Source organism: Bradysia coprophila (assembly GCF_014529535.1).
Source record: "Bradysia coprophila strain Holo2 chromosome IV unlocalized genomic scaffold, BU_Bcop_v1 contig_106, whole genome shotgun sequence".
Lineage (NCBI taxonomy): Eukaryota > Metazoa > Arthropoda > Insecta > Diptera > Sciaridae > Bradysia > Bradysia coprophila.
In genome coordinates this window covers 3,800,452-3,820,464 of record NW_023503372.1, presented here as the reverse complement: position 1 = coordinate 3,820,464, position 20,013 = coordinate 3,800,452, and the positions used below count along the sequence as shown (strand labels likewise).

Here is a 20,013-nt window from a genome sequence, read left to right as displayed (position 1 = left end):
AAAATAAAGTCACACCAAATAATCGCGAAAATATTCTATCTGCCTGTTCCGATCTTTATATGTTTCTTAGTATTGTACGACAGAGCTTATCGTAAAAATTAGCAAACGGTTTTAATGTTTGGATATATGGAAACATATACCTGTTGCTGCACATGACTTTAAATTATGAAAAATGTATGCAAATTTGACTTTTAGTGGATAATGATGAGTATAATTGTTAATTGTTAATTAACCTGTTGCCGATAGCCAGCAATACAGTTATGAAACGTCGAGAGATATGCATGAACCGAAAACTTTTTATTTGGGAAATATCTTTTTGTGATACAGTGCATACTCTACTCAAATCTAGTACTTCTTTTGATCGAAGTGTTGATTTTCTTCTTGAGTTACGTACTAACGAATGTTAAAAGGCTTTTTTTTTACCTAATAAGAGGTTTGCAGCACGAGCCGAAGGCGAGTTCTAAAATCGAATTCGCTAAAAAAGCTTTTTATCATTAGTTGAGGAGGTTGAGGACGACGTTTTTCCTAAACATTCGTTAGGAAAATAACTTTATTTCATTAGCTTTAACACATATTGTAGCTGCTACTCGTAGCGGGTAGCAGTGAACTCATCTCCTATTTATATCACCGCTGTCGATAAAACAGATGATCTCCAACTAATTGCTGAAGTAGAAGGTCAAGTTTTATATATATGAAATTAACATTTTGTTCAAGTATTTTATGTTTTCTGAATTTGCGTATAAATATGTGAAAACGTGGATCGACGTAACCAACGTATCGGCATTGCGTTGGGAAGGTGGAAAGCGATTATGTTGCCAATCCGAAGATGTGTCCAATTATTTTATGTATTTATTGCGATAATGTATTGTCTGAACATTATTTGTTCAATATGGGATAGGTTGCACCGTTTTAGTAGTAGAATTACTGTCGGTGAAGGAAATTTCTAAATTATCTACTTCTGTGCTTTCATTTATTATATTAGCGATGTATGTTATAGGATCGTATTAAGGGCAAAAAGGGATAGCCACGATGGTAGATTTATTTGACCTTTCCGTGTACAATAGCTCCCGCTTCACTAGCGACATAGTGGTATTCAATTTTTTTGTGGTCATAACTACCTTATTTCAAGTTCTTGCTATTAACTGGTTTTGGACGAGTATTTCGCAGCACATACGTTCCTGGTTACAGGTTCGACCATTTCGATTATCATTCTCAACATCTGCTTGTTAAGAAAGTTTTGTCATTTCTCCAAGACATAATGCGAAATATCAATGAAGCCACTAACCTTCGTTCTCTTCCTACAGATTTTTGGGGCGAATTCCATGAGTTTTTAAAAACGTCTTAGGTTGTGCTTCGGTCATAGTTTAGTACTACCTACTGTGAGTTACCTAAACAGTATCTAATGGTTGATAGCACATTTCCTAGAAAGCTCATGTGTGCGGGATGCTAGACCGACAAATCTGCTACCTTTGAAAATTGGGTTCCCGGAGGGGTCGAATTATTTGCAGACATATAACTGTATCGGTGTAAAATTTATTGTCGATCGTTCAACTATGTTATCAGTGGGCAGAAATGCTGTTGATTTAATAAACGAATAGATTAAACTCCTAAACTTACGACAATTTGTTCGATGTACTGTACAGTACATGATGTACGTGATATTGTCCAGTTTCCTCATTGCTCATTTATCTCATTATTATTGAAAATATAAAAAGGCGGTCCCCAAACATGTACCTGTAGTCGGACACCTAATATTCTTTCATTGATACCCTTTTTTATGAATGAAAGATTAATAGGGTTCGACTGGTGTCCCGACCCTAAGAAAGGTATCCCGACCGTAAGAAAACAAGATGTCTTTTAAAAATCACTATCGACATATCGTCCAAGTTTTTTGGTTGATACGAAGCCATGAAGGAACAAGTAAAAACCTTAGGTTTTTTTCCATTTTCTTGTAAACGAAATTCACGAATCAAAGTTCTTTACCAAAGTCCTTGACTTTAAACGGGGTTAAACAGACATCTAAGACGAAGTTCAACTAAGAGTTAGAGCGGCAGCAGATAACTCACAACTGTATACGAATTTAGCATTTTCTTATCTTCGAAACGATGTGCCTCTCTGCAGAGTGTGATGATTGCGCAAAATATTGCCATTCAAAAAATACGTCGAATTCATTACCCGATGTTTAGAATAAATATTTTTGCTGGAACACCAATTGACGAATGTAAGATTTCAGTTCGACAAAAAACAGTTTTTTGTTATTGATAAGGCGACTTTAAGTCGACAACAACTGCTACACAACATAAACCACATTATGTTCAAATAATTTACTTTATTTATGCTCGTAATTTGTGTGCATAGCATACACTCTCAACACTTTTAAAAAGTTTCCATTTGGTTGTTTTAAAATCTTTGTACACAAGTTCATGATATAGTTCGGTTGTACTGGTCCAGAACCGTGTAAGATATACAAAAAAACAGAAGATTATTGATATCACTACAGGGTAAAGTGTTTTTTGTACATATTCTCTATAGAACGTCGATTATTCCAGCTGGTAGCCCAGTCACTTCGGTGATTGTAGCTGCCAACCGTCTATTATGCTCTAACACACAGCTAGCACTAGCTAGACCCAAATGAACGCAATACAGTTCGAAGCATTTGACTTTACTTTGTTTCGGGAAACAGACTTCAATTAGCCACCTACGCAATTCACGATAATGGCACATTATTCAACGAAATGTAATGTAATGAACGGTACAACTTACTGGTAAAATTCACCCGACAAAATACCCGGAACTACTTGTGGTTTAATGGTTGTCTGTACCGATGTGTTTGGAAGCTCTTTCGGTTTCATCGGACATCCGTTGTGGTCTTCGAACCAAAGAAAATACGAATAGCTGAATGCTGTGTCCTTCCAGATGACCGACATGTGTCCCTTTTGCAGATAAGATCGTGAGAAGTCGACCATTGACCAGATCTGAAAAAAATGGAAAATTCATTTTTATTCCGCCGAAATTAAGTCGGGCATGGACGGAGATGCATATCCTATTCAGAGTTTTCAGAGTCATCAGCTGAAGAATATTGCCTTGATCTCTGTTCAAAAGCCTTTGTTTCGTTCGATTCCGGAAACAGATTCTGGGAAACAAATGCGAAGGTTATCTTTGTGAAGCCGCTTGAAACGCAAGGGACAAGAACAAGAAATTATTTTTCAATAAATAATTGTTTTACACGCGTCCTGATACAGAATCATGCACCGTAAGTTATGCAAATTCTTTTTAGGAGGGGAAAAAAACGATGTTTGTAGTACTTGCGAACATTCCAATGCACAAAAACGATATTTTCGTTGTGAATGGATAAGAAGGCGGAAATAACTCTCACTCTACTGCCTTTTTTGGTCAATTTTTTTACTTTCACCGCACTTAAGACGTAAAATAACTTTCATAATTGTGCGGAAAATCGTTGTTTTGACTAAGTTTATCGACTGAATTAACAATAACGTTTCGGAAACGGCCAGTCATTTGTTATTGGCAGCGATTACAAAATAAACCGATGAGCTCGTGTTCTCTTATATAAGCAAAAAGGACGGTTCAACGGAAGAAGTAAAAGATTTTGTATGAAACAAAATCTTTTACTTCTTGCGTTGAACAGTCCGGCGATAATGTATAAAATAGAAGTGACAGACTTAATTATCTGATGGCGTGGCGATACGATTGCTATTTCAGGAAGGTTAACAATGACCAGCAAACTTTCATGCAAAGCTAATTAAACAAAAAAATCTTTCACATTTACCTTGTTTGCTGTAATCAAAGGATTATCTGCGGCAATGTTTGGAGCGATCAAGCGGCCGGTTGATCTGTCGATATGTATAAAGTGAACTAGCCCAGGGAATTCCTCTAAATATGTGTTATCAACAAAGGAGTTAAGGAAATTCTTTCGACTATCGTATGATGATTTAAAAAAATGACATATCGGCTGGGTAGCACACCCAGCCGCAATGTCATCTCTATGGATTTGAATGTTTAACTAAATCCACGAAAATTTTATTTTGAAAAGGATATGATCCCAAGGTGAAATTTTGTTGAGATTTGACCAGCAAAAACTCGCCAAACTCTAAAAGTCTTCCTTCCACCATCGACGAAATTTCCGATACTCTTTGAATACCGTGCTCACGAGAATTGCATTCGATGCAGGTAACCTAAGTGATTGCGACTTCGTCAATATAAAATCAAACCGAAATTCAATTGCAAAATTACTCGAAATAATTCCTTCAACGCTTCCACAAATCCGGGCAAATTCGATTCGATAGTGACCACCAAATCCTTATCACAATTCTTGAACAGATCGATGTACTTCTTCTTCAAAACGTCCCAGCGGCTAACGAATTTCTTCGTTGAATTGTCGATGTCGGTACTGTTAAATTTGGCCTTTTTCAATGCTTCGACGACATGCTTAACACTAGATTCTAATTTGTCAAATGCCGGTCGCAGTCCGTCCACATCGTTTTGCATCTGTAAATTCCGTGTTTTGTGCATGGCAAAGAATGCATCGTACAAGCCACTCGCCACTTGCAAATTGCCATATTCGATCAACAGCACCAAAATGATGTCGTTATCCAGCTGAGACACGTGAACTATGTGAGGAATGCAACCGGCATACGATCCGTTCACATTTCCTTGAAGGAATAAGAGATTCGTGGAAATTTTCTTTTCCAACGACTCCAGACTTTGGATAAATATTGTGATGAATAGGATATCACTGGGAGATAGTTCTTGGGCCTGTTTGCTGTGTGAGTGGAAAAGTAATTTGATTTTTTGTGAAGATTTTCTAAAAATTGAAATCGCGCTCACCTCGAGAACATGGAAAAAAATTTGTTCCTTACAAACAGACATGCATGACTTCGCTGCGAATGTGGATCTTGTTTCAAATTTTCCGTCGCAATTTCCAACGTTTTCTGAGCAATGTTTTTCAAATCGAGATTCACCAATAGATGTTCAACTGATTCCATTCGTACAGCCTGTAGTTAAAATTGTTGAAATTTACTCTTAGTTTCGGCTTAAAGAAATTTGGAACAGAAACAATTACTTGATCAGTTTCATATAATCTATCCCAAGTCAACAATAGTTTAGTTAGCATTTCCGATTTATGTGGCATGGTTTTTAGTCTAAAATTATTTGGTTAAGAAAATTAGTCACTGGAAAGCATAAGCTCGGAAAGTCGAACCTTTCTGCATTGGTCAGTTATTTCATTTTAGTCAAGCTAGCAATAAAATTCAAAATAATATGTTAACAGTCCCATTAATGGCTCGACATAATATAATGATTAAGTCTGTTACGACTTTGGTTTCAGTTGTATCTTAATATTTGATATCAAATCTTGTACTTCTCTAACTTTATCATTCGTCTTTCTACATAATAGAGCCTTTGTTAGATCTCGTTACATATTTTTGTCATTATTGTGGATAACAGATGGAGAATAAACGTTTCTAAAGGCATACGAAGCGTACCATTAGGTGTGATCTAATGAGGGTGGGGGTCGGGGTATGTCAAGTGTATATTTGATCACAATATCTTCCTTTTGACACCAATTTGGATTGTCTATGTCTTAAACCTGGACTTACCGTCGATAGACAATCATAAAAATCGTAAAACAAATATTTCACGTATCGGTTTCGAACCGTGACCGTAGAAGGTACTGATATGCAACTGATATGAAACTTCGTGAAAAACCCATTCCCGAGCCGAACTCGACCTGTTTTTGAGGGGTTTTCTCGGATTTAAAAAATTTAATTCGGGTCAGGCTTTCAATAATTTTTTTAAATTTATATTTGAAGTGGGTAACTTCTTCAGAAACTAGTTTTTAGAATAATACATTTAGTTAATCTATATCATCATTGCTCGGACATTTCGAACCCAATTTAAATTTTTTGGGTTTCCAGTTCAAAAACTTCAATTCGGATCAGGTTAGGTCGGGTCCCGAGGTTTCAAATTCAACTGGCTTCAGATTCTCGGGTTAAAATTTTTAGCCCCGTACGAAGTACAAAGGGGCTTATAGTATTACGATGCCGTGTGTAATTGATGGAATTCGAAGCAAACGGTAAGGGCAAAGTGTTTGCCTATGTTCATAGATGACGAATCTGCAATAAAAATTTTGTCTGTCCGTCTGTCCGTCTGTCTGTCCCTCACGTCGATATCTTGAGTAAATCAAATCCGATTTCAAAAATTTCCCTGAAAGATAGTCGAAATAGTGAGGCTAAGTTCGAAGATGGGCACATTCGGGTCGGCCCTTCGTGAGTTAGGGCCACCTAAGTGATTTAAGGTCTTTTGGTGATATTTATGGCAAAATAAACGATGGAAATGTAAATGACACGGCAAATGATAGGTATTGTCAATACCATTCCAGGAAAAAAAAGTTTTTTAAAATCGGGTGAGTGGACCGTGAGTTAGGGCCTTAGAAGTGAAATGCTACTAGGGCCCTATGTGTATTTTACATAGAACTCGAGTAAGTTTCATTCGTTTTTCGTAATTTCTGTTTGATTTGGAAGGTAATCGAAGGCCGAATAGAATGTTGTTGAAAAAAAAATTAAATTTGGGTCCTTGGCCTAAGGCCGCTACTAGGGCCCTATGTGTATTTCACATATAACTCGAGTAAATTTCATCCGTTTTTCGTAATTTTTGTTTCATTTGGAAGGTAATCAAAGGCCGAATAGAATGTTGTTGAAAAAAAATTAAATTTGGGTCCCTGGACTAAGGCCACTACTAGGGCCCTATGTGTATTTTACATATAACTCGAGCAAATTTCATCCGTTTTTCGTAATTTTTGTTTCATTTGGAAGGTAATCAAAGGCCGAATAGAATGTAGTTGAAAAAAATTTTAAATTTGGGTCCTCGGACTGAGGCCGATACTAGGCCCTTCAAAAAAATAAAATTTTTAGGGCGATTTGAAATTTTTGTTTCAACGGAACGTCGTACGGGGCTTCGTAATTGCGCTATGCGCAATTTATAAGATGTACACATTACATAATAATTTTACTTTAACTACATTAACCGGCGCAATAGGCTTACGGTCAAAGTAGGGTGATAGTCGCACTAGGGTCACGTACGCAATAGATATACGGGTTTGTACGGGGCTCAGTCGCAGCAAACGCTCCGACTGTTCTGATGGCTCGTTTTATTTTAGGTAAGGTCGGGTCGACCTAATATTAAGAGCTATAGGACAACTATAAGCAATGAGCTATCGCTTATTGGGTCCTAGGTAGCAAAACTGAGCTGAATAAACAATAATGAAGTAAAAGATTTCAGCCTAAAATGATTAGAACGGTGATCGAAATACGGTTGCGGCCTTGTTTAATACAACAAAACTAAGCTGGAAAACATTCATCAAAGGAATGCAAAAATCGACAAACTGTACATTCTATCGTGTCATTACAGTTCATCATCCTCATCATCCTATTTAATGGACTGTTGTTTTCATCAGAGACGAACTTAAACTGTTCTACTTAACGAACAATTGGTCGTCTATGTTCTTCAACTCCTGTGTCAGCAATATTGATAAGAATCCTAGTCAGTGACATACACTATACACAGATTTTCATTGCCTGAACCTTTTACAGCAGGGCCTATTTTAAGTAATTTTATTTACCCAAAATTACCAAAATTACTAAAATTTTCCAAAAATTACTAAAAAATTACCAAAAAATGTCTGGTAATTTTTGGTAATTTTTAGTAAATTCTAGTAATTTTGGTAATTTTTGGTAAATAAAATTACTTAAAATAGGCCCTGTTTACAGACAGCAATCACGCGAATAGTTTACTTATCCAGTCTATTACTTCTTCAATCTAATTTTTAAGCGATAGATACGAAGTTCACTTGTTTTAGCATACAGAAAAATTCGACAAACTGGAAGGGTTTCTAGGCTAAGTGGCAGGTATGGATGTAAATCACTCCACCGCAATAAAACTGAATCGATACTCACAGGTAAATATCCGGTCCACAGATTCGTTTAATGAAACACGAACAAACTCCCACCGAACGCTGAAGATCTTTGATGGAATTCATTCCAATTTTCAGAAAAACAAACCCAAGAAACTGCAAAAGCGAAAAATATTACGACCAATACGGAATGTTTGTCTACCGTGTCTACCTCTTCAAACACAAAATTGATGTTACCATCACACTCCAAAGATGAATACGAATTATCGAATTGACATGTCATGATCCTTTGCGACGCAATGATAGGACTAAATATTTGGATCAAGACATTCGGATTGAGAAAGTCCTTCTCCACCTGAAGTAGATTTTAAATTGAATTTCCAAACGAAAATAAAACAAAAACATAACACGAACCGCATCCGTTTCGACCAGTTCCTGTTCGAGGGCGAGTTCATGCAATTTGGTTTTCATTTGTTCGTTAAACTTGGTGTAAATAACATCATTTTGTTGATCAAATATTAGCAGTCCGTCCATTTTAATTCAGATAATTTGACAGATAAACAAAAGTAGCAAAACTGAGTATCTGACAACTTTGACAATTCGTTTTCGTTGTGTGTATGAATGGATCCCATCCATACTATCGTATTTTGCGCAGTCTCATCATATACATTCATACCTCCATGCATTCCTATTTGTTTTGATTCAAAACAAAAGTGTGTGTTAAGTGCAGCCGTAAGTACGTCATATCAAAAATACTCAATGGCACTCGTGCAAAGAGTTGCACATGAAATAGAGTAACCTTGATATGTCCAAGGCACCATAGATTTTACTTGTCATAATGTATCACTGTAGTAAACAGATAGGGTGAACTCATTCTTGTCCGAGGATTGGTACGCTCACCCTACTTGCTGTGAGGCTGGTATGGCAAGTTCGGTATCGTTGTAAAGCTTAGACTGCAGGCTGATCAGACATTATTGTTTTGTTGCAAGATTGGTCTACCTGTGTATAACAGAGGAGTTCAGTTTCGACGATGATGATGAAAATAAACTTTTTCAATTCAGACAAATTTTGTAAAATCCATTCTCGGCGTTTAATAGATCATGGAATCCTCTACCAAAATATCGCCATTCAAAGAGTTTTCATTACACTAACTACGAAATGGTGTACATGTGTACATGTTTTGGACGATTGATTTTAGGCAATTTCGCTGAGCCTTCAAGCCTTCAAGCGAAAGTGCCTTAAATCAACCGTCCCAAACAGGTGCACATGTAAGTTTTCATGCAGAGGGCCGGAAACCCGAGAAAATTCGGAAAATTGCCCTCATTTTTGGCCCCGAAGCATGAAAATTACAATTTTCACTCACTTCGTTCGGCCTACAATCCGCGAAATTGCCTAAAATCAATCGTCCAAAACAGGTACACAAATAACCATTCAAACTCTCTTCATCTTGGACATGACATATCACCATTTAAAAATGTCAAATTTTCGACTTTAGCTGGCTGTAGCTTCGTGGTCAGGTTGTCGAGGGAAGCCATTTCAACAAGAATTAGCTTACAATTAGTCACTCTATCCGTTGTGATAACAATCTGTATTCTAATTGACTCGTCAGTCCCGCACGGCCATGAGTGTTACTTCTTCGAAACGACTGGATGAATCCGCGAACTGAATGTGGTTCCTTATAGTACTCGAGTACCTCAATAAGAACATAAAGAAAAATCAAAGGTGGTGTCGCGACTCCATTTAAGTTTTGTTCAACCCAACCGTGCCTATTCAGAGTATACAGGGATACTAGCAAAATTGAACCAAGGAGTCAAAATTTGACCAAAATATATGGAAAATGGCAGAATTTAGTCGTGACCTTTTATCAGTTAATACTAAAACAATATGCATTTCAGCAATCAATTTATTTTTTGGTGAGAGAAATATCGTATAAGATCAACTTGACAGTGCTCCATACAAAATTTTACACTGTAAAAAGAGTGGGGATAAAATTTCATACAAAAAGTACTCTATTTGGCAGCTGTCATTAATAGCACTTTTGCTTGAAGTGCGTTGATAAGATGAATATTACAAGAAGTAAATGCTTCAATCCTACATACGTTCAATGCATCACGAAATTTTGCAGTAGTTTCTTCGATCGTCAAATCAAAACATAGCCAACCGGCCCAGACCATATCCCGTTCGTTAGTTAATTATCCTTATTCAAATGTTATTTCGCAAAAGTAAAAGATCAAATTACAAAATGGACTTCTAAAAATGCATACTTATCGAATTTTTTATGACTAAATCTCACGCCAACACTGAAGAAAGCAGACGTACGTCATTTATGAACGTTTCCCAAGTACAGTTTTGTACCTCGGCTTCGGCTCGGATTTACAAACTCTACATTTGTCGAATAGTTACCGAAGCTTGTTAAACAAAAGAACACTTTTGTAAGTTTGCTTTTATCACAAAATTTCACCTCATTTAATGATTCACTTCCGCAACATCCATTGTAAACTATAATCGGTCGGCAGCGGCATAATAACAAAAGTCGACAGGATGCATTTATTTTTCTAAATTATTTGTATTTCTCTACGACAATCGAAAGACAAGATTAGAACATTAATTGTCGAAGCTAAATGAACATTTTAGAACATTAATCGTAGTTTTCTCACGTTACTTTACTTGACACAAATAAAAGGTAAGCCAACCTATACTATTCATACTTTACTTTTGATAAACCAACCAACGCACTTGCCCTGGCTTGGCTAAGCTCATGAAAAAAACAATAGTCATAGCGCTGCTCCTAGCACTAACACTCTTATGTCATACATCAGAAGGCCTTCAAATTTTCATACATATAAGCGTGTACACTGCCATCTTGTGTGTATTTTAAAGAAATGCCTTTTCTGATGCCATCAGCCTCCAAATCTTTTCTATGTTAATGCTAGGAGTAGTGTTAGTGTATTTAGGACATTACATCCGTGATTCCAAATTTTAATTTTGACGAGTGGGTCATAGCTCGACCCGAAGGGAAGAGCTTTATTCCTACTCGTCAAGATAAAAAGCTGGAAGCATGGACGTACTGTATTTTAAGTGATTAAGCAATGTAAATGTACATTTCGCATGAGCAAAGCGACATTCACATTGCTGTAGCACGTAAAAAGTATTTAAGTTGTTTGCATTCCAATGTTACGACAATATATAAATTCACTTTTAGTATTGTTGGCACTTCGATTCTGTCGACGGCGACGGCGACGCTTTTTGTTCTTTTCCTCTCTAGAAACTGAAATTAAAGCGATTTGCATATATCATAAAAGTAGCTCTATCACACATCCACCCTAATAAGATACGAGATGCAATTATACTGTTAAAGCTTACCTGATATTAAGTAGTAGATTCCCCACAATATACAGAGCGGTTGAAATACAAACAAATGGTACGGTGCTATGCTTGGAAACGGTGTTTGTAATATCAACAGAAGCATGTGAATGTATGTAAGAGAGATGAAACTGAAGTGAATTATGTTCCAAACCTATAGAAAATTGTGCGAATTACATTCATCCTGTACATAATATATTATATCAACGAGCCCGATACGAATGCATCACCCAACAAAGAAATGAATAGGCGTGTAATCACCATATAAGGCTTACATTTATAAAGGGTTGATACATACATCATCACTGTATGTTCTGGTATTTCATTTCATTTCATTGATTTCAGTTTTAAAAATGTTATTACAAAAACATTCGCGTAGCTCTAGTATGATGAAATCAATTGAAAAAAATTGAAAAGAGCAACGGATACCCTATTACCCTATAGGTGCTACAAAAAATTCGTATCGTGCTCTAATATAACAAATGAGCATACCTCCCAATAGTGGCATAACGAGATGAAAGACATAAACAATCCACTCTGCAGCATAGACGTTGTTTCTGAACCACTGAACGTTGTCTCAGAGAACATTGAATTGAAGGGATTATATGCTAGGGTTGCATTAAATAAATCGACAATTAAATTCATCATGGTGAACGGAGAACGGCACCTTTAATTGGTAAAGTTAAACATTTTACAAATTTGGATTTTGTAACCTTTATGTTATTATAATGGTCCGTTGCACCTTTGTAACGTTAAACATATCATATATCATCGGTTATCGACAGCGATATGATAGAAATTATTGACAAATTCTGACTAGTACGACCTTTTATACGAAAAATGTATGTTTTAACAATTGAAGTAAAAGATTTTCCTTTGAGCTGTTGAAAATGCTTAGATCGAAAGATGTGACAGTTTGAAAAAATGAATGTGGTCCGTCGTCCTTCATCAGAAACAGTAGACACTTCTAAATTGGTAGATGCTTTTTGCACCCTGAATGCATCTGACGAAACACCCAATGTATGGGTAAAGACTATTTGCACCCGTTCATTTTTCCTTGTACAAACTGGTGCCAATAGTGTAGTTTAGATTATTTGCTACCGGGAGAAAATAGTGCATCCCAGGTAATTTAACCCGGGTGGAAATAGCCATTTCGACGTAAGTAAATCAATATTTTGTTGATGTTAATCTTTAAAGAGGATGCAATTAGCTTTTGTTATAAAAGTCGTTCCTCACTCAAGTTTCTGGTAACATTTACTATGAACATAACAGTTGAACTCTCCTGATTGAAGAAGTTTCAAGTTGAAATTATTTGAATAATACGTAACGTATATAAGGGTATGTTGAAGCTTATTTTCCAAACCATTTTTATGCAAGCCTAACAAAGCATATAATATGAACGAGAAGAAATGTTTTATAGACTGCACTGACGATACTATCCAGCTAGGTGTGTGATGGTGTATGTGCACACCACAATTTAGAAATCTGGAATTTTGCATTCCCATAAATACCTTATTTTAACTGATACAAAAATACACTCTCTGGGAAACGTGTGTCGAATGCTAATGTTGATGCCTTCGAGATTTATATACCAAAATAGACTGCACTTGTGTCATGTAACAATTTTTATAGCACACAAATTTGCAATTGCATTTACTTCAATTACTTCAATTATTATGCACTTCTATGCACAGAGTTCACAACGAAAATTGCCTGAGGAACGTTACACGCTATTACAGGTGGTTAACTGAAGTGATAAAAAGAATGTATTTTGGAGAACAGCTTTAGGGGAAGTATGTAGTTTATCAAATGTAATGCATCATAAAAACCGAATCTCTAGTGGGAACGTTCTGCACATTTCGTAATAGCCGAGGGGGTGCGCATGCATTCTTTTTGTACTGTACCAATTCTAATGTTCAATTACGTTTGTCAGGGTACAGAGTTTCATGGATGTTGGATGGAATTTATTTGTATGCGTTGCATAGTTTAATGAATTCCCTGAATTCCATCGAAAAAAATTTCTCATTTTTCAGTAATCGATAGAAATTCATTTTGAATTCAACGATATACAGTGAAATTCAGCAATAAGGTTACACGTTCATGCTTCCTTGTTTGCATATGCATCTCTGTATAAATGTACTATTGAATGGGAACACGCCCGCATAATACACATTGATGTATGAAAACAAAACTAACGACCAGCTGAAACGAAAAAGTGTAACCATAATGTTGAATCTCACTGTACAACGTCTGGTTAGCATTACATAAGAAATTGTAAAATTTGGTTTGTACAGCTATAGACCTTCCACCGATGTATGCATCTCCAAACCAATCAATTCATTATTGAGATAGTAATATTAAAGTAAGTAAATGCTGTGCAGGTCCAGATTAGCCAGACATCGCCCTGTGGTTGTCTTTCAATATATTTGTATAGAAGTTTCATTTTTCTGCCTTTTTGATTTTTTACATGTCTTCAATGTTCTTCAAGTAATGGATATCCACCAAAATTTTCTCAAAATTGGCAACAATGCACTCAACATTGTAGACAATTTTCTTACATCTTGAATGTTAAAATCAATAAATGGGTGCAATTTCGATAGTGGTGAGTGGCACAAGTCACCCAAGAAAATGCAATTTTCAACTCTTTTCCGAGGTAAACACATCTTTTTTCACAAAAAAGGCTTTCCAAGTTTCAGTGGAGGTCGAAAATTAACTACTTTCTCTCATGCGTTGTAAAAACCAGCTCAGATGGCCTTTACTGCCTGCTCCATACGAAAGCTTATCATTTTTTTTTTGTATCTAATGCTCTTTCTTTATTTTCGAAATGATTTTTAACAAAGTTGAAGTCGAGAAAAAAAAATAATTGAAATTATTGTCTTCCGCGGACCAATATAGTTTTGAGAACAGTTCTTCTTCGTCCGGGTAAGTTTGCTTGAGATTTTCAATTTCAGCCTACAGTCCATAACAGGTTAATATGTGTTCTGACGTCTGTTCTTCAATTTGACAAAATGAACAAATTGGAGAAGGTATTAATTTCATTCTGTTTAAATGTTTGTAAAGAAGGTCATGTCCCGTTATTTTCCGAAAGTTCGCAACGTACGTTGGTCTATCTTTTGATTTCACACTTTTATTGTTGATATTAGCCCACACTTTTCCATCTGATAATTCATTATTGTGAAGCGTGATTGCATTTTTTACGTTCTGTTTGATCATTGTTTTTGATTCATTGAATTTCTTGTTGCGTAGTTTTGATTGTTTTTTATACGTAAATTTACGAACTTTTTCCGGTAAATTCATTTCATATTTTTGATATAGTGAATCTATTTTATTCACAAATGAATATTTCGATTTCAGTCGTTGTTCAGTGGTCTTGAAATTATTCCATAAGCTGTTCGGGGTTCTAATAATTCTTTCGTATGCTTTCAGGGCTGCCTCTTCTCTTGAAGATTGTATTGTTTTTATATCGGTAAACATTTCCATTGAAGTGATCGGTGTAAATTTGACTCCTCCGCAAATTGTTCTCAATGCTTTGTTTTGAATTAATTCTAGTTTATTTTTGACTGAATTACTGGCTGTGATCAACAGTTCTTCTCCGTACGTAAGAACTGGGTGGATGTACATTTTATACGTCAACAGTAATGTGTCTTTCGATGCTCCCCATGTTGTTCCGGTCAATCTTTTCAATAGTTTGAGTTTGCTTTCAGCTTTATTGGTAATTTCTTCTACATGGTTTCTGAATGTTAATCTCTGGTCTAAAATGATACCAAGGTAACATTGATTCAAGATTTCTTCAACTGTCGTATGATTGAAACTTAGATACGGTTTGAATGGAATGTTGCACATACTAAATATTTGGTACTTGGTTTTTTCTGTGTTCACTTCCATTTGATTTTCGATTGTCCATTCATATAACACATTTAGTGCGCAATTCATTATGTTTTCTATGATTTTCATATCATCACCTAGTCCCATAATTGCTAGATCGTCGGCGTATAAGATAATTTCGATGCCAGGTATTGTTCGTAGTTTGTAGCACAGGTCATTGAGAAATATGTTGAACAGAGTCGTGCTTGAAACGGCGCCTTGTGGTAAGCCTCTTTTTACTTGTTTGTACGACGTCGTGTAATCATTATAACGAACCGATATGAATCTTTGGCACAAAAAATCGCAAATGGAATGAATTATTGATCCGGAGATGTTCATTTCGATCAGTTTTTGAATGAGAATGTCCCTAGAAACGAGGTCGTATGCAGCTCTCAAATCGACGAACGTGATAAGAGTTGTTAATTTCGCATTGAAACCGTCTTGTATTCGTTGACATAGAAATGCAGCTTGATCTATTGACGATTTATGTGGTTGAAATGCTCCCTGGGCTGCATGTATAATTTTTCTTTCCCGAAGTTCTTTATTTAACCGATTTATTATCATTTTCTTATAAAGTTTGCAGAGAATGGATGTTAATGCGACTGGTCGATAGCTAACTAATTTGTTAGCTTTTTTCTTCGGTTTTAAAACTGGTACAATGGTTGCCTTTCTCCATATTGCTGGTATTCCATTGAACAAGACGAAATTCAGAAACGCCAAAAGTACAACTTTCGCTTGTATATCGAGATTTAAAATAAATTCTGGTAAAATTCCATCAGGTCCTGGCGCTTTATCCTTTTTCAGGGTTTCACTTGCTACTTCAAATTCATTGAAAGTGAACGGAATTTTACTTTTTCGGATGGAATACTTTCGTATTTTCGATGCACCAGATGAGACTTTCGTGTAATGTTTTAAGAATGCCTTACCCTTCTCTTTATTTGAAGTTAACAGTCTATTGTTGTGTTCAATTGCTTCATTTGATCGTCTCGATTCTGTATCATTAAACGTTGATACTTTTCCGTGAGTATGTGATCCATTAGAACGATAATTTAATTTTTCAAGCTCTTCGTCGAAATTTGATCAAATTCGTCAACTGTTTTTCAACTGTGTTTCAACTGTCGAAAAGACAGTTACAGAAGCGAGTTGCTCAAAAAACATACGAATCAGTTGATGAGTGTCACAAAATTCTTGCTTTATGTAATTTATCACTCTCGCAGTATCCAAGGTAACCTACTAGGAATTTGCATACCAAAAAGTTTCAACAGCATCGGAGATGCAAAGAAATCATCTCTCAGATCAAAAATCGAAACAGTAGCAGAATCCAGCTTGGCTTTGTTGTCCCCGATGAGGAAATTAAAATTTTTTCTATTGACATGATTGAGGCCTGTTTATGGCCTAAAGCTCTGTCGCTTCCATCTTAGCTTCTAATAGGTTCGAGTTACCTATTACAACTGACATGGTGAAGATATCCATTGTTAGTTCCAATATTCTAAAATTTTTGAATTTAGCGATTTTGCGAGAATAAACATTCCACTAATAGGTAATTAATGAAGTAATCAGTCAAAAAACCCTTAAAGGGTAAATGTGACGCAAGTCCTTTATCTTAATTACAAAATAACTGATATCGCTGAGGGTGACGCATTGTGTGCCGTACGCAAAAGTTTTATCAACAAAAATTGACCCAAAAAATTTGTGAAAGAAAATTTTACAAAAATAAATTTGCGTCACACGGCTCAATCCATTTAAAAGTGGAAAATCTTGTAGCGTGGGCAACAAATTTCTCGGTTCCTGCTAGTCCTACAGCTTTTTGATGTTCTACAAAGTTGTAGGGAATAGCTAACGTAGTAACAAAACTGGGGCCTGTCATTTTTTTAGCTTAGGGGGGCCATTGGAGCCAAGGGGGAGAAGTCAAAAAGTTGCTGTAAATATGCTCCGCCGTCCCCAATTTTTTTTTTTTACATTTTTGGTAGTGGACCTGCGTCACGCCCGCTTACTAACGTGCGGGCATGATGAGTTACTTCTAATAAAATCTTATCAGATGACAACGTTACAAAATAAGGTACAGAATTTCGTGATTTTCGTTTTTGTTTTCTTTTTCTAACGTATTCGAGGCTGTGTTTCATATTGTTACTAGGAAAGATGAACGCATAAATTTCAGCAAAACTAAACATTTCTATTATTTATTTATAAACACTTTTCTGGTTACATAATTGAATGGAACTACTGAAATAAGCCGCTACCGAAGAGGGAAGAAGTAAAAATAGTCTACTCGATTCCACACAGTGAGCAACCTTGCAACATTAAGAAACCGGACTTGCATCAGCATTACGGTATTGTCCAACTTTCTGTACGAATTTTAAACGTTGAAGCATACCGCTCAATGATAAATATTACGGTAGCTATTGCAAGTCCGTAGCTCCAGATTTGAAAAATGAAACCCAACAGCTCTAAATCTATTGGTGTCTGATGAGCGAAAAGCTGTTGACGTTGCTTCAATTTATTGTAGGAGTTGCTTAGTTCCTTCTCCCAATAACCAAATAGGCCACTTTCATCCGCTAATCGAAGTAAGAAATTTATACGATTCAAGAACGGAGAGCCAGCTCGTACAAAGTATCGTGCCATGAAAGGAATAATACATTCGTCCATTACGTAGAAAACTGGTTGGCCTTCAACGATGCAAGTATTTTCGTAAAATTTTGCTCCCCTCATTCCGCCTACGAACGCATAATTGACTTCGTGAGAGTCAAGTCGCTCTACAAACTCCAAATAGTGTATGACTTTGAAACGATTTTTAATTGGAGAATGTTTCAGGAAATGTTCCGAGTAATTGTAAACGATGTTGTTCACCAATAATTCGTGTTGGTTCATTTCTAATAGCTGGTCAACAGTTGATATTCTTGTCTCTTGACTTCTGGCAATATTAGTGTACAGTAAGCCCTCGAACACTGATTTAATCACGAGACAATATATTAGACACGAGACAATGACCAATCTGGGCGCAGCATTTTCTGGTACATGCGTTAACGCTTGGTTAACATGGAACCCGAATAGATCGAATAAAAACACGTGGTTCCACGATTTGTGGCGTTGTATCCTGCGTCGTGTTCTTCTAAGTATGAACAAGCTGATCCACACTTGAAATGTTACCACGATCATGGACATCCACACGAATGAGTCCACTGTTTTGGTTATCATTTTGAACGTATTTCGAATTCGGTTGTAGGGCAAAAGTATGCACATATCGTGCCGTCTTAACATAATTGTTTCTTCTATTCCGCTTTCAGTAATTAAATCGACCTCGTAGATCCTTCCATTTAAACTTAAGTCTGCAGATACCATTTCCTCAATTTTTAAGTCCTTTGTTAAAGGAGTTTTCAGAATCAGTGTAGCATTCATTGCCGACGATATTAAGTCAGGAAGAAAAATTTCGTAATTGTAATTTATCTTTTTGGCTTCTTTGGTCAGTGTTGTTATGTAATCTCTATACATGACAATGTTAATGGGAGAGCCGAAAATATTTGAATTCTTTCTGACGAACAATTCTTCCTTCTTGTGTGCATTGCTCGGTATTCGAATGGTTTCATTCTTAAACGGATTGTAAGTGATCACACTTACATCAGACTTACCGTCTTCTGTAGCCACAACCACAGCATTTAATAGATTGTAATTCCAATACATTTCTTTGAGAAGATTTTCATGATCAGCGGACAACCTCTTTTCAGTGACGATCATGTAGAACAAATTGAAGCTTTCCTTCTGTCTAATCTTGAATAACATCGGAAAAATCTGGCTCTTCAGTTCTAATTCCAGTAATATTAGCAGACGAGTCCCACTGCTTGTGCTAACTGAGAAATTGGTGGCTTCATTTTTGAATCTGAAAACAGATTGTAAAGGATGGGCATGACTAAAATTCTACCGTGTAAAGCCAAAACATCGTATCGCATTGTGTTTGTGCTTCAGTGAGCTTTTGAAAATTTTCGAGAACTTTGAGCTTCTTTTGGATTCCATTGAAAAAGTGGAACTTTTTAGTGTAACACAAAAAAAGCTCAAAGCTTTCGAAAACTCTCAAAAGCTCTTAGTTAGCAAGGACACAATTATGATACGTTATTTTGGTGTACCACAGCAGAACTACAATATGTGGGTACTCTTTCGAAAAAAATGAATTTCAGTGGAATTTTCTTCGATACCGGAACTTACGCAAAAATTTTTGTAGACGGTGGTATACAGCACGAATTTACAGCTATAACATCGTCTAAGATTTTACCTACAGACTCAAATTCAAAGTAAATGTTAGCAAACTTAATGTCAATTGAACAAAGCACTGTCGACAAGTAATTCATCAGCTTCTCCCGGTCTAAGTTACTATCCAATCCTAAGTTCTCATGATACAACGCTGATACTCTTGTTATATAAATCAGCAGTATTACAGTCGAAACCGCCGCAACTTTATGTTTCTGTCTCATTGTCTGTCCGAATTACAATTAACACTAAAATCAGTGGTGACCTTAAATTTTGGTTCGAGTTCGTTTGCTGCTAATAACACTCCTGGGAAATTAATCAATAATCGTGTGTTTGCTTATTGGCTAAAGTAATAAGTTTTACTCAACGCAGTGTGCGTCTAGGGAGATAACACATACGTCACTTCGTTGTGTCGATTTTGGTTTTGTTGATCTTTCGCCTTGTTGAGTAAGATAGCGTATGCACGCCTTCGGCTGTGTACATAACTTCCAAATCGTCAAAACAAACATTTTTGGCAGGGGTGCATAATCTACTATTATATAAATGTCACCCGGAAAATCAATCAAATTGATGGATTTATTATAATTTTACCAAGGTTAGCGACGTTTTTCACGTATAAT

At 36.2% G+C, this 20,013-nt stretch overlaps 1 protein-coding gene and 2 long non-coding RNA genes across 3 annotated transcripts; 1 reads left to right on the top strand and 2 right to left on the bottom strand.

The window, feature by feature from the left end:
• Positions 1-56: 56 nt before the first annotated feature.
• LOC119071026 lies at positions 57-19,856 on the top strand. The gene is made up of 4 exons (XR_005086585.1): positions 57-69; positions 998-1,001; positions 3,054-3,061; positions 19,751-19,856. It is a non-coding gene; the product is annotated as an uncharacterized LOC119071026 (long non-coding RNA).
• Positions 2,268-8,494, bottom strand: LOC119070978 (Hermansky-Pudlak syndrome 1 protein). Its single transcript, XM_037175561.1, has 10 exons — positions 8,342-8,494; positions 8,139-8,282; positions 7,971-8,083; positions 5,081-5,159; positions 4,846-5,012; positions 4,252-4,780; positions 4,057-4,193; positions 3,788-3,899; positions 2,764-2,975; positions 2,268-2,698 (listed from the first exon to the last, which is right to left on the bottom strand). The coding sequence occupies exons 1-10, from the start codon at positions 8,459-8,461 to the stop codon at positions 2,527-2,529; spliced, it is 1,785 nt and encodes a 594-aa protein (XP_037031456.1). The 5' UTR covers positions 8,462-8,494; the 3' UTR covers positions 2,268-2,526.
• Positions 10,979-13,065, bottom strand: LOC119071023. Its single transcript, XR_005086583.1, has 4 exons — positions 12,802-13,065; positions 11,783-11,957; positions 11,291-11,444; positions 10,979-11,195 (listed from the first exon to the last, which is right to left on the bottom strand). It is a non-coding gene; the product is annotated as an uncharacterized LOC119071023 (long non-coding RNA).
• Positions 19,857-20,013: the final 157 nt, after the last annotated feature.